We start from the raw sequence: 14,267 nt of genomic DNA, 5'->3' as shown, positions 1-14,267 counted from the left end.
TTTAAACCTCAGACAACCACAAATCCAAAATGGCTGCAGCGTGTATAAAAAGTTACACAAATAAATGCTTTACCAAATATAACAATCCATTCTAAAAATCCAAAATGGCTGACATGTGTCATCAGCTGCACCTGGTTACCAAACTGCATTGTTGTTTCACTCCTGTAAGAGCCATGATGTCACTTCCTGTTTTCTCGCTTCCTGTATGAGACTCAGATCTGTTTAAGAAGCTTTTATAGAAGGAATCTCTCTGATTGCCATTCACACTCCAGTCCAGTAGGTGGCGGTAAGTTGGTTTGTTAACCAACAGTAAAAATCCAGAAAAAGAAGGAGAAAAAAAAAAGAAGTTGCTTTTGGACGCACAATAAGCGGTGAGTTAATTTTGTTCAGTATTATTAGTAAAGCCTCTCATTGTATTAACTATTTTAACCGATTTTACAAATTCAGTTTCCAAACCTTTCATTTTGCTAAAGCTAACCCTGTTAGCTCAGCGCTACCAGCTGCACCAGAACAAGATCCGGAAATCAAGGCTTTTATAGTTTAATGATTTTATGTGCTTTGTATTAATTATCTTTTGAAAACAATATTGAAGCTAAAGCTAAACCAAACATCTGTTTTGGTTAAATTTGGGGTTTTGTTTAACCTTTTTTTTCCACCTCTTTATTGGTCAGATTTTATTTTTTGAATGATTTAATATTCCTATGAAATCTCCATTTTTATTACAATTATTTATTTTGAACAGACAATAAAAAGTAAAAACAGGAAAAAATAAAAATGTGACAATTTATTCAAAAAGCAGGTAGATGTCATTTTGAATCTTTTGAGTCGGTAGGAACTGTTAACTTTTAAACTTTTTGTTTTAATGTTGGTCTGAATTGAAGCTGAAATTATTTATAACTTTAATCTATTTGTTTTGCTCTGATTTAAATAGAAACAGATTTTTTCATAAACCTGTCGTCCTGGTCCGGAGGGTCCAGTTTGGCTTTGGGCTTCTGCAGAAACGAAACTATCCTGTTTACTGAAGAAAACCACTCAATTCAAATGTAGTAAAAATCTGAGGTAAACCGTATTTATTAGCACTTCAGACGGTTTTAATGCCGGTGATCGCGTCCCTGCAGGCTGCAGATCATGAGTCACGCCTGTAATCTGTTTGTGTTGCTGCTGCTTCCTAGCAACACAACAATTAGCGAATCCCTCGGATTTCCCAGCCTGCAGCTGAGAAACGCTCCACAACGTCACGTTTAGTCCAACCAGGACTGGACGAATCTGACAAGGATTTTGATTTATTGCAGCTGCTGCCGTTAAACTTTACATCAATATATCGTCTCTGTCGCCGTGTTGCTTCTTGAAAGGATGGAAACGTTTTCACGCTGCAGCAGGAAGAGGATCCCATCCTGACCTCTGAGGTCAGCAGCACCGCTTCCTGTTTGCCCTCCGCTGACATTTTATCTGCTTTTCCTGCTTTTTAATAAAAATCACATTTTTAGACATGCAGATATTTTAAAAGCTTAACCTAAGTTATAGTCTAAAGCTAATATCTACCCTAATTTAATTTCTACTAGTAAATTGGAAGACGCTAATTAGAGCTAGTTTTTTGTTTAGTGCTTTAGCGTTTTGCTAACCTGAAAACATTTAGTGCATTTAGCTACTGAGGCCTTAATTTATTTTTGGCTGTTTCATAAACTGTATGTTGAATAATTCAACATTTGTGTTGAAATTTTGGTCATTGACTGTTAAAAGTTCAAGTAGTTTGAGATTTATATTCATGCTTTTATTTTGAAGTTGTTTATGCAGCAGTTCCGTTTCCTTTCTGCTTGTTCTTGTTTTAGGAAAACTTTATTGAGTAAGTGGCAAGTGTACAATACAGCTAGCGGTGCTAATTGAACAAAATGTGAATCATTCATCCTGAAGTGACCCGGTTTGGTTCCGTTCTGTGGGTCCAGTTAGATTCAGGTATCAGAACTGGGATCCGAACTTTAAAATGGTTCTAAACTCTGGAGGAGGATTTATCGCTGGCATGAATCTGAGCCAAACAAGCTGGCTGAGTGTCTTGCCACCTTTGACCCCTGACCCCACCGCCCCGCATGCAGGACGTGTTGGGAGTTTTCGCTCCGGGTTCGGCTCAGGCTCACGGCGCCTTCAGCAGACCCACCATGTGACTCTGAATCCTTGCTGATGGTTCCCAAACCTTTGGCTCAGGTGATGCCAAGGAAACGGGCCGACCGAAGAACCGAAGAACTGTTGATCTGCTCACAGAAACCAGTTCATCAGCAACGCCTACTTTAAGTCTTTATTTTTTTAATGTATCTATATAAAATAATTCAAAAAAGAATAAATGAAATCAGGAACTCTTGGTGTCATGTTTATGGGAAAGGATCAAAACCACTGGGGGAAAACCGTTTGACTTAAATCTCAGAATTATTTTTTCCTCTGAATTTTTTATTTTTGTTTCCCCAAAAATTCAGATTTTAATCTCAAACTTTTGATTTTCATACCAGAATTCTGATAATTTTTCCTCAGGATTTTAACTTTTTTTCTGAATCAGAATATTAAAGTCAGAATTCTGAGGAAGAATCAGAATTAATTTTGTTTTGGCCTTGATCCTTTTCTGTACATTTTAAGGTTGGACTCCAGATTTGTGTGTAAAATAAATCCATGACATTATTTTTCTGTAAGTTGAGGTGATTGCAGTAAAGACGTCATTTAGATATGATTGTGTTTCTATGAAATAAAGATTTGAAGTTTTTTAAATTTCCCTCAGATGTGATCACTGGCGGGCCTGCAGAATGAAGACCGGAGCAGAACCTGTCTGACGACATGAAGTAGGAAAAGCAGCACATCCTCTGTTTTCTCTGAGGTTAGCGGCTCTCTGTTCCCCCTCCCCCTCCTGTTTCTGCATCCTCTCCTCTCTCTCCTGTGCTGCAACCCAACATAAACAACTTCTGTCCTGAAGCATGTCAGCTATTTGCTCAGAAAAGCTTTTGGACGCCGTTCAGAGTCTCCGAAGGGAGGCAAGATTACAAATTTAGTGCTTTTCACAATCTCCCTCCCTCTGTTTTCCATTTTTTTTGGTCTAAGTTTGTGTTTCTTCTCTAAACTCTCTCACGACTCCATCGTTTCTCACTGATTTGAGTTTTGTCACCTTTGGATCTGACCTTTTGTCCCTGCTGCTCTGGTCAGTTTGACCAAATGGAGCCTCTGGATTCTTGTTTGCAGATTTGTCAGAAACCTTCATCACTTTGCTCTGATAAAGTCTCTGATTCACACAGACTTCCAAACAATCCAGTTTGGCGTTTGCTTATCACAGCCTGTTTGGGAAAGCTTTTCTTAGAGTAATGACCCAGAGTGTTTGTTTTCTTGACAGCAAGAACGCATGAAATAAGATCTTTATGTGAGCGATCAGGGTTGGGATGCAGAACGCTGCAATTAAACGGCTTGTTTCTTGAAAACAGATGCATGAAATGAGCAGAGAACAGAAGAACTAAATGTTCGTACTTGTAGAAAAGAGCTAGCTACCATAAGCACAACCAGGTGAATAACGAATGTTTTTCAGATTTTACACTCAGGTAAACTACAGGTGTGATGTTGACTTGGACAGCTGTGCAAAAATCAGTTAATCAAGTTAAAGGACCAGGTAGTTTTTAGGAGAAATAGCAAATAAATGGACTAAATGTAGCTAAAATACGTTTATATGCTGACGACACTGTTGTTATAAAGTAGCCTGGCCAGGACCGGCAGGGGGCTAATTTTTCTTTTTCAGATTAAATATTTAGTTTCTTTTAACTAAATGTTTAGTTAGAAGCTAATTATTTAGTTGGTTAATGAGTTTGAATTTTAATATTTAACTTTGTAACTGCATATTTAATCTGAGTTCAATATTTAGCTTACTAGCCAAATATTATTTAACTTGCTGAACGAACTAAATATTTAGTTTTAAGTTAAATAATATTTAGCTTGTTAACTATAAATATTTAGTTTTAGCTAAATTTTTAGTTTTCTAGCTAAATAATATTTAGCTAGAAAAATTATTCTAGCTAAAAGAATAATAATAATAATAATAATATTATTATTAGCTCCTAGCTAAATAATATTTAGCTAGGAGCTAAATATTTAGCATGAAACTGTGACATCTATAGATTAATAAATAACATGGTGAAAATATGACTTTGAAACATTAAACCCATTTTGTCTCCATCAGGTTAAGTAAAATAAATTATTAATTTTTACTGTAGCTTCACAAGTGGCTCCTCATGGAAACCCGACCTGAAGCCAAACACTGAAGCTCCACGTTGGTCTTTAAAAACACGTCAGTAGATCCTCTCCTTGTGTTTCAGCTGCAGGTTCCTCTGCAGACGCGTTTCGCTGTTGTGTTGTTCTGCTCACAGTCAAAGACTAATTTTATCGGCCTAACAGGGGAACAAAGGAGAGCAGGGGTCAGGCGGGGTCAAGACGGGAAGAGGAACGGCAGATTTTCCTTCCTGGAGCCGCCCATCGTTTTCTGAATCCACATATTTTCCCCTGGAGAAATTCTGATAAAAATATCTTATTAAAATAATTTAATCTGACTAAAAAGCTTCATGTTTAACAATCACTAACATCTAAACCTGCTTCCTGTCATCAGTAGGTGTGTGAGGAGAGAAGGTGTTAGAGAACGAGAGAAAATGTAACTTCATGCCAGAGAAATATCCTAAAATAGTTCTTTATGAGGCACAAACGGGATATTTACTCAGCCTCTGGCGCCCTCCTCCTTCTGCACCCAACGTTTTATATGAGTCAGTCTGCTAATGGACGTGTTTACGGAAGATTTGAACTGAAGATTTCAGGTAATGAAATAACAGAAATGACTTAAATTACACATAACAGTTTGTAAAAGGTCCGCTGTGAAACGATGCCAGCCGTTTCTCACGTTCTGTGAACAAGTTTGGTTTGTTTTGGCTAAAGTTCAGAATGTTTCTGGTTTGATTCACAAAGACAGGAGAGTTAAATATAAAGAGGTGAAATGCTGGTAAAACACTGAAAACCTTCAGCGTTCAACCACTGAACTTTTACACGTTTTGTTACGTTGCAACAATGAACCTCAAAGGTGCTTAACTGCGAATACGTAGTTTTAAAGGGCCGGTGTCGCTTAAAATCCACTTTTTTATCTGTCCACCATGTTTTCATGTTTTCCCTCATCAAAAACAAACCTGGAGAGTTGCCTTGATTATTTCAAATCCTTTGATCACCATGGCAACCATTCAGCTGTTCAAAAATCCTGAGTGGACCTAGCCCCGCCTCCAAGGCGCAGCTCCTCCCCCACTCAGCTCCTTCAGACTAGCCAGCAGCAATTAGCAAACATCTGCTGAGCTTATTATAGGAGCTGCTGCTCAGAGCAGCGCTGGTAAAAAACATTAAAGGGTTAATGGAGGAGCCATGATGGGATGACTTCCTGAAGGCAGAGCTTCAGAAAGAGCAGGAGCTTCTTAAAGAGACAGAGGTCCAATTTCAAGGAATTAAATTCCCCCCCCATTTTTATACAAAAAAAAAAAAAATGGAGGTAGGTTTACCAGAAAAAACTCAGAAATTTTCTAGAAAAAAAGAGAAAAAGTTCTGATTTTAAAAAGTCAAACATTGGCTAAAAAAATAGAAAATTTTTAGATTAATCTCAGAAATGTTCAAGTTTTTTCTAGATTTTTAAAAATGTATTTTATTCCTTTTGAATCTCAGAAACGTCTAAGTTAATCTAAACAGTGTTTACCTGCTCAGGTGTTTCCCTGCTGCTCTGTCTGACGTCTGTTGATGTGAGTTTTGTTGACGTTCAGGCCGAAATGACGATGTTTATTCCTGCTGGTCGTTCTTTCTGCTCCGTTTAGATCTGAATAAACACGAGAGGCGAAACGTTTCCAGAAACCATTTTTCATCTGCAGAGAAACAAACAGAAACAAAACGAAGAGCAGAAACGGCAACTGCCTGCTGAACTTTGACCTGATTTAAAGAGACGGCGCCATCCATCCATCCATCCATCCATCCAAAACATGATTAATATCCATAATTACTGGTAATCTGAATTATTATCCAATTATTTTATTTTTGGGAAGATGACATATTTTTTAAGCTCATTTTGCTTTAAATATCTCAGTTGTTTCATCTTCTGAACTTGGAGTTTAAACATTTTAATCCTAAATGTGAAAACCAGACGATGTTGCAGCGTTTCCAGGCTGTGATGTCACAAACGACCGGCCATAAACCTCAGCTGGAAATCCCCGCCGCCGGTTTTATTTTACTGACTCCGCCCTCCTCCAGCCTCCATCGCCGCGCCGCTTTCACACAGCGAGCCGCGGGGTCGTGGGGTCGCGACGCCCATTAGCTTCCTGACAGGAACGCCCCCCGCCCCGGAGCAGGGGCCGGGTTCCTCCTGAGCGGCCCCACGCCGCCTGGAGAGCCGCCGCTGTTTGTTTGCTCTGCGGCGTTTCCGTGAATTCTGACCCGGCAGGAAGCGGGACAATGGACCATTGTAGGAAAATACTTTCTGCTGCTGCAAACCCGACAGGAAAGGACAGAAAGACGGAGAGAGAGGGACAAGAAGAGGAGTGGGACAAACGGAGGACAGACAGGGGGACAGGCAGAAGACGGAGAAACTTTGTCACCTTTGACCCTTGACCCCTCCAGGTTTACCTTAAAGGGGCAGTATAATGTGTTTTCCAGGCACAAGGAGCCATTTTATGGCACTGTTCATCCATCCTTTCATGTGTCCGTCCATTCATGTGTCCATCTGTTCAGGGATGTTAGCAAGATTACCTTTAATTGTTATTTAAATGCTCTATTTACAAAATATGATACATGTAAATTAATCTAACTTTCTGATTTAATGTCTTGAAATTGGGCCTCTGTCTCTTTAAGAAGCTCCTGCTCTTCCTGAAGCTCCGCCTCCAGGAAGTCGTCCCAACATGGCTCCTCCATTAACCCTTTAATGTGTCGCTCTGAGCAGCAGCTCCTATAATGAGCTCAGCAGCTGGTTGCTAATTGCTGCTGGCTAGTCTGAAGGAGCTGAGAGGGGGAGGAGCTGTGCCTCGGAGGCGGGGCGAGGTTCACTCGGGCGTTTTAACAGCTGAATGGTTGCCATGGTGATTAAAGTGTTTATCAAACAGCATTAAGTGAACTGCAGTAAATTCTCAGGTGTTTGTTCTGAAGCTCTGCTCAGGTTTCTGCATTCAGGTAAAAACTTTGAGCCATTAAAAGGAAGAAAAGATCAGGTGGAAAGAGCTGCTGATTGCGACGCGTCACAGAGCCGCCGTGGTGTAAACCGTATGAACCGTTGTGTTTGGTTGACCTTTCCACAGAGCGGTGACCTCTAGAGCGAGGAGCGTTGGCGTGGTGAGGAATGTCTGCCGGAACCCTGGGGCCTGGAAGGCCGACCCTGCATGTACTGGCTTCCCTCACACACACACACACACACACACACACAGCTGCATATTTTTACTGCAGCTTTGCATTAATAGCGTCATTATTTAATGGCAGCAGTCATAATCATTCATGAAGAATATTTCATGTTCATGTGAGTCTCATGTTAACCCTTCAAATAAAGTTACCAAATATTGTTAGAAAAGTTGCGTCCTGCAGCGTTAAAGATCGGCGATCGGCCTGAAAACTGCAGTCGGTGCGTTGAACCAAATGTCTGAGCTGCTGGAGTTTTATGAAGACGCTTCCTGTTTCCGTCTTTAAGGTTCTGGTTCGTTTTTAAACGGCCTCGGTAGCATTCCTCCTCCTGAGCCAGCAGGAAGCCAGGCCTGCGACCTTTCTGAGGTTGATTTCTGGAGCGCCATCTTGGCCGTAAATCTTCCTGTTTCAGCCGTTTATAGCCGCGTCCACTCAGACGGCCGGCCTCTCGCTACACTCTGTCCTCAGGGAGAAACCCAGACGTTTCAGTCAGAGCTGCAGGCCGACCGGCCGACTCATGATGGCTGCTGCAAAAATAAAGGACTGGCTGACAAAGCAGAACGAGGCTCACTCTGCCCTGAAGCTCTAATTTCTTCTGAACGTGTGTGTGTGTGTGTGTGTGTGTGTGTGTGTGGAGTTTACAGGCGGTACAGCAGATCTTGTCAGAGCTGGGCAGAGCAGGCTAAAATTAAACTCAAGTGAGAGCAGCACTACTTTTGTCACTTGGAAAAGGATGTGCAGATTAGTGTAGAAGTGAATTTGTATGTTAGTTGAGTATTTAGCTCTAATGTAAGTATTTAGTTTGAAAGACAAATATTTATGAATGTATGAATAAGGATATAAAAGGTAATTAGTCTCTCTTGGACCCTTTGTATTTAGCAGACTTCTGGTTCTGATTAAAAGTCACTAAACTGATGAGTTTCCATTTACTGGAACTGTAATTAAAACATGGAGACTTTCTATCGCATCAAACATTTTCCATTATCAGAAGGTTTTATAATCATTTAGCATTAATTAGCTGCAGTCTGTGGGCCACATATGGCCCCTGCACCGCACTTTGAACACCCTCTGCTGCAGTTTTCTTTTTTATGGTCAGGATGTAAACTCTTCACATTCACACGTCTGAAACCTTTTTTCCACCGTTACCATGGCAACCGGTGGGCAGAAACGGCAGGAACAGAAAGGAAAAGCTCCAGTTGATCCTTCAGAGACGGATCCTCTCTCCGCCGGGCTCTAAAGGTTCATAACGGCTGCAAATGGAAAATATTAGGAGCACAAAGCAGTGACTCATCCACCAGAGCAAACAACCAGAACCGCGTCGCTGAAACATCTGAAGATGTTTTCTGGCCCCATTTGGTTCTTCTGTTCGTCCTGAACCCGATTCATTCTGGTTTTACGATGGTTTGCTCTCCGTCGGGCCGGACTGAAGCGCACGGCTCCTCCGGCGGCAGCGGCAGACTCGCTGGACAGGCATTTCCTGTGGGCGGGGCCAATCTTCCAGCCAGGAACCCCACTTCCTGTCTGAGCGGCGCCGCGTCTGGGGCGGCTCGTTCACGTCGAACCAAACTTCCTCCTGGTGGAGCGACGTGAAAACGTCTGACCTGAATGAACCCCACAGTGGTGGCAGCAGCATGCTGAGGGATTTAGTTTAGACAGATATAAGGTTCCATATTGATGCATTAAAGAGCAATTAATTTTTGTTTAAAAAGTTCATAATTCATTTCATTTTTATTTTATTTAAAATGTTTTTTACTTCCTGTGTTAAATGTTAAGAATTTAAAGTTTGTTCTATTATATAAACAGAAAATTATCTCAGAACAGTTTTATTGCTCATCACGATATAATTGATAAATTATCATATCGTGATATATATATATATATATATATATATATATATATGATAAATTATAATTTATGCAGTTTTGTGTTTATCGTATAAAATCCAATCAAGCTGCTGAATCTGATGTTTGGTGTCAGAAAATGCCAGTAAATGTTGGGAGCTTCGGTTATTAACCGACCATTTCACCTCAGGCGCCAGGCGAATCGGCTCCCTGTGAGGCTGACGTGTTTCTGACCGAACGCTGCAGCAGCCAACAGGAAGTCTGGGTCAGAGAGTTTACAACCCAGGAATAATAAAAACATCCCAAAACGTCGATTTGAAACAAATCCTGGCCTGTCATTAATGTTTCTGGGCGATAAATCGTCCCAGAAGTTATTGTGATAAACAATAATTTTGATGTTTTGAGATCATTTTCCAGTAACATGATGCCAGAATCTCACACTTCACCTGCTGATGAACATTTAACACGGGAACAGAAGGACATTTTAAATAAACAAAATAAAATCTATTATAAATTTACTGTGAACAAAATGACCTTAAAAAAAAAAGACCAAAACACCAAACTGAAACTTTTATCATCCAGTTTTTGGTAGGAAGAGAAAAATGATAAATCATAAAAATGGAAATAGAGTTTTTTTTTTAATCATGTGATTAATTGATTTGTTGTTTATTGTGACAGGACCAACTGTATCCAATCTTCAAAGTAACATAAAAAGAAGATGGATGGAACCAGAACCAACCGGTCCAGTCCCAGCAGCCGGACCTGCTCAGTAGATGAAACCATACAGGTTGGAAAATATGAATAAAAATATGGATTTTACCTCCACAAATGGCTCTTTCTGAAGGATTATATGAAAGTTTTTGTCTATTTGCTGCTTTTCTTTCTCGTAGGAATAAAGTTTGTGGAGTATTTCTGAGAGTCTGCTGCCCCCTTGTGGCCAAGCAAATCCCCGCAGGACCAGATTTATTTAAATTGTTTATTTAAGGATGAAAAATGGAAACATTTCTTTAAAACCGGTTGGATGGTGATGGAGCGCTACGGCCACACAAATAAAACTAGGAGGACAAAGTCATAATAAAGTTATATTTCAATAATTATATTTTCAGAATAAAGTATTATTACAATACTTTAGTCTCATTAACTGTTCATAATAGTGACTTTAGTTTGATGTTGAATTTATTCGCCTAATATGATTTCATTCTTGTTTAGTCTCATAAATAAAGGAAATAATATGAATTTATTAATTGTATTGTCATTTTTTAAAATGTTCTTAATGTTCTGACTTCATTCTCTTCATTTTTTTAACTTTATTTTCATAATGTTGTGACTTTATCCTTTAGTTTTCTTGTTTGATGTTCTCAGCGTGGCCCTCGGTTGTTTCTCTCATTCTTTATTTTTCTCACACAGCGAGTAGAGAAGCTCGATTTGCTCGGCGTCTTGGAATCCCGGCCTGCAGGGAAACAAAGATGGCGGTAGAACCTGCAGCTGAACCGTCGTCGGACGGTTTTCCGGCTCGACTCTCACCGTCCGGGCGTCTCCAGGATCAGCGGGACGCCGTCCAGCCTCGGCTCGTTGACGACGTCCCGGAACGCCGAGAGCCCGATGTTTCCTTTCCCGATGTCTTCATGCCGGTCCAGGTTGCAGCCGAGTTTCCCTGCAGAGAGCAGCAGACCGAGGTTGAATAAAACCAACAAACATTTGGGTTAGAAAACGGTAATTAATGGAAAAACTTTAAGCAACTGGAACTAAATCGCACTAAAACTGAAGTTTTAGTTAAGAAATCCTTTGTTTTCATGTTTATGAATCGATTTATCAGCCTTTTGAATTGATGTGAAATTTATATTTTTCCCCACAGAAGCAGTTTACGGCACGCAGCATTCCTTTATGCAACACTGCAAAAGTTTGGGGAAACGATCAGATTTTTTAGAAATGTTATCTTCTGCCAAGTCTTCATCCTGACCGATGCAGATAGAATCACTTTGCCTTCATTTCTTTTAATTCTGCACCTAAAAATTAATCAGCGTATGAAAAAACTAAAACTACCGTTATAACTAATGAAAACTAAACAATATTTAATTAATAACAACTAGCAAACACTGTAAAAACTAATCGAAACAAACTGAATTAAACTGTAAGTTAAATTGTTGTAATCCTGCAGAAACGTTGGAAACGTGGATCTCAGGTTTTTCCAGCTGCACCTTTAGAGTCGTTCAGGTGAACCGCTCTCAGGTAGCGAAGCCCCACTTCCTGATCAAACTGATCCAACATGGCCGCCACGCCGCCGTCTGCTGCCAGGTCGTGACCTTCCCAGAAGAAACGGAAAACGATCTGAAACGTTCTGAGCTGGTGGCTCTGGTGCGACGGGAAGCGGCGGAGTGTCACCTGCAGCGAAGGCGTGGCAGGTGTCCAGACACACCCCCACTCTGCTCCGGTCCCGGACCCGCTTGATGATCCACCGCAGCTCACAGAACCGACCCCCCACTGTGCTGCCCTGACCGCTCATGTTCTCCAGCACTGAGCCACAAAGAAACTATTTATGTCTAGTTTATAATATAAATATATTCGTGCACTTCAAATAAGACAAAACCAACTTACTAGTAACTTTTCTGGAGCTTATTTAAGTCAGTAAATCCTTAATACTGATGAAAAAGTTCTGGTTCCACTTTGCAGATTATTTCACTCATAACATGAGAAAAATATTTACATTTAAATTAAATAATCTGCCAGTGGAACTAGAACTTATTCATCATATTAAGGATTTACTGACGTAAAATAAGATCCTGCATCTTGCTGAAAAGTTACTAGTAAGTTAGTTTTGTCTTATTTGAAGACAAAACTAATATATTTATATCATAAACTAGACATAAACACCTGGTTAGTTTTAGTGTTGATCGTTGCAGCAGAACCAGCTCTGACCATGGCTGGATGTTTTTGTGCTTGTTGTTGCTCCGTACCTGTGACCACAGCAGGAGTCTGCTGGTGAGCGTGGTTGATGGCTGCGGCGATCTTGTCCAGGCACTGCTGGGTGCTGATGGCGCCCAGCGAGGATCCGGGGTGGAAGTTGTAGAGGCGGAGGCCGAGGCGGCTGCAGCGGCTCAGCTCATCCACCAGCAGGGCGCGGCTCTTCTCAGACACGTCTGCAGCGGAGCGGAGCGCAAACTCAGAGGTCCGGCCGACCCAAGGCGACCGGCACGCGGAAGGACAAACCGTCTCTGGGCGATCCGCAGTTCATCAGGTAGGAGCCGTGAGGCAGGATGTGAGCCGGGTCGAAGCCGAGTTCAGAGCATTTCTCCTGGAACCGATCCGCAGCGGCCGGGTCCAGCGCCGGCCTCTTCCACGAGCGCTGAGAGCCCAGAAACAGAGCGAAGGCGCCGGCGCCGAGCGCCGCGCTGGACTCCACCGCCTTCCAGATCCCTCCTGCAGAGACACACCAGTGGATGTCCTGACTCATCTCTGCAGTCGTGCTGCTACAGGGCTGCTGGTGGACAAACTGGCCACTTTCCCTCACTTTCTTCTCCTACTACTCTCCCATTTGCACAATTTGCTGCTATTTAAACTGTTAACTTTCTGTTTTCTGTCAGGAAAAACCATCGGATGAGATGTTGCTGCCATCAGTTAATCGTTCTGCTGCTGTTGACCTCAAACTGGACTGACCTCATTTCTCTGCTGGAGGAAGTGAAGTTTACCTTGAATACCAACATGAGCGCCGATGTGTTTGTTGTTTATCCTGATCCTCCTTCGCCTGTCTCCTCGCTCCTCATCCTCGGTTTCATCTCCCAAAGCTTCACTTTTCCTTTTCCTCGCTGCTGCCATCCTGTCAAGGAAAAGTTACCACTTAAATCACAGCTAGAGATCTGCTTTTGATTTTAGTTCAGGCCCAAATGACCTGAGATGTAGCGAAGAATATTAGGGCCACTGAAAAAAAGAGATCTGAATTTAATTTTATAAATATGAGAGAAAAGTTGAAATTCTGATTTAAAAAAAGAAAATGTTGGATTTCTGGTATTAAATGTATAATTATGAGCAACAAAGTAAATCCATCCATCCATTTTCTGTTCACCCTTATCCCTAGCGAGGTCGGGGGGCTGCTGGTGCCCATCTCCAGCCAACGTTCCAGGTGAGACAAAAAAGTAAATCCTTTGACTAAATTTTTAATTAGAGGGATAACAACATCATTTTGTGGAAAAAAGAATTAATTCTGAGATTAAATCAGAATTCTGACAAAAAAAGGGTAAAATTCTTGGATTAAATTTTTAATTCTGGGATTAAAGTCAGAATTCCGAGAAAAGTAAAATCAGAAACTGATTTTGACTTTACAAAAAAGTATTTTGGAATTATTTCTGGAGATGATCATACAAGGAATGATTTTATATAAAATCAATAAAATTGTTTATAATCCTGACCATCCTCTTCATGAGATAATCTTAGAAAACAGAGCGTCTTAAGTCAGAGGTTTCTTCTTATTCGCTGTAATACAGACCGCTACCGGAGATCTTTCTTGCCAATAACCGTCACCATCTACAGTGACTAAAGAATTTGAACGACATTTAATTTCCCATTGGGATCAATAAAGTACTCTTACATTTGTAACTTTCAACTCCAACGTAGTATTTAGCTACCAGAGCTAGGAAATGAAGTCATTAGCAGCATCTCGTTAAAAAAAAACAAAAGAGAACGATTCCCCGCAGCTGCTTCTGGCTAACCACATGCCGTAAAAACGAGAAAAATTCTCACTTTAACACCGTGTAAAGATACGGTCCTCCGACGGATGCCGGCTTCTTAAAAAGGCATAAAAGGCTCCCTCCGACTCTCCATCTTCTCACTCCGTTTCTGAACGACACTGGACCGCTTCCGTCCCGTACAGACGCTATGCAAAGCGGCGTGAAATTAGCGTGAGGTCCGTGAAGGTCAGCAGGCTGTTTTACCGATTCCTCCCGCCGGGATCCGGCCAGTCAGAGCGCTTCCTCGCAGCTGCTTCGGGCTGCCCATTGGAGACGCTACATGCTGAGC

General features: G+C 41.3%; 1 protein-coding gene and 2 long non-coding RNA genes across 4 annotated transcripts; 2 read left to right on the top strand and 1 right to left on the bottom strand.

Annotated features, from left to right (window-relative positions):
- Nucleotides 1-908: 908 nt before the first annotated feature.
- On the top strand, nucleotides 909-7,577 carry LOC106951314 (uncharacterized). Its single transcript, XR_001425792.1, has 3 exons — nucleotides 909-1,406; nucleotides 2,762-2,857; nucleotides 7,320-7,577. It is a non-coding gene; the product is annotated as an uncharacterized LOC106951314 (long non-coding RNA).
- A 2,317-nt stretch (nucleotides 7,578-9,894) lies between these two features.
- Nucleotides 9,895-10,494, top strand: LOC106951316 (uncharacterized). Its single transcript, XR_001425794.1, has 2 exons — nucleotides 9,895-10,044; nucleotides 10,148-10,494. It is a non-coding gene; the product is annotated as an uncharacterized LOC106951316 (long non-coding RNA).
- LOC106951310 (probable endonuclease 4) lies at nucleotides 10,433-14,076 on the bottom strand. Of its 2 annotated transcripts, none has more exons than XM_015038761.1 (8): nucleotides 13,992-14,076; nucleotides 12,944-13,071; nucleotides 12,465-12,674; nucleotides 12,212-12,394; nucleotides 11,640-11,771; nucleotides 11,456-11,560; nucleotides 10,782-10,911; nucleotides 10,433-10,707 (listed from the first exon to the last, which is right to left on the bottom strand). In XM_015038761.1, exons 2-8 carry the CDS (start codon nucleotides 13,068-13,070, stop codon nucleotides 10,641-10,643), a joined length of 954 nt encoding a protein of 317 aa, XP_014894247.1. In that variant the 5' UTR covers nucleotide 13,071; nucleotides 13,992-14,076; the 3' UTR covers nucleotides 10,433-10,640. The 2 variants fall into 2 exon arrangements, with proteins under 2 accessions (XP_014894247.1, XP_014894246.1); XM_015038760.1 differs by lacking the exon at nucleotides 13,992-14,076 and adding an exon at nucleotides 13,840-13,945.
- Between the last annotated feature and the right edge of the window lie 191 nt (nucleotides 14,077-14,267).

This window comes from Poecilia latipinna, unplaced genomic scaffold (assembly GCF_001443285.1).
Source record: "Poecilia latipinna isolate Pla-1442-1.1 unplaced genomic scaffold, P_latipinna-1.0 Scaffold451, whole genome shotgun sequence".
NCBI lineage: Eukaryota > Metazoa > Chordata > Actinopteri > Cyprinodontiformes > Poeciliidae > Poecilia > Poecilia latipinna.
This window is presented reverse-complemented; position numbering and strand designations above follow the sequence as displayed.

What these genes read in the sequence shown, in the direction of transcription:
- LOC106951310 (XM_015038760.1), bottom strand. An exon ending in GACTCCTGCTGTGGTCACAG is followed by an intron (nt 11,772 to 12,211) that starts GTACGGAGCAAC and finishes TTTGTGGCTCAG; the next exon opens with TGCTGGAGAACATGAGCGGT. An exon ending in TCACCTGAACGACTCTAAAG is followed by an intron (nt 10,912 to 11,455) that starts GTGCAGCTGGAA and finishes TGCTCTCTGCAG; the next exon opens with GGAAACTCGGCTGCAACCTG.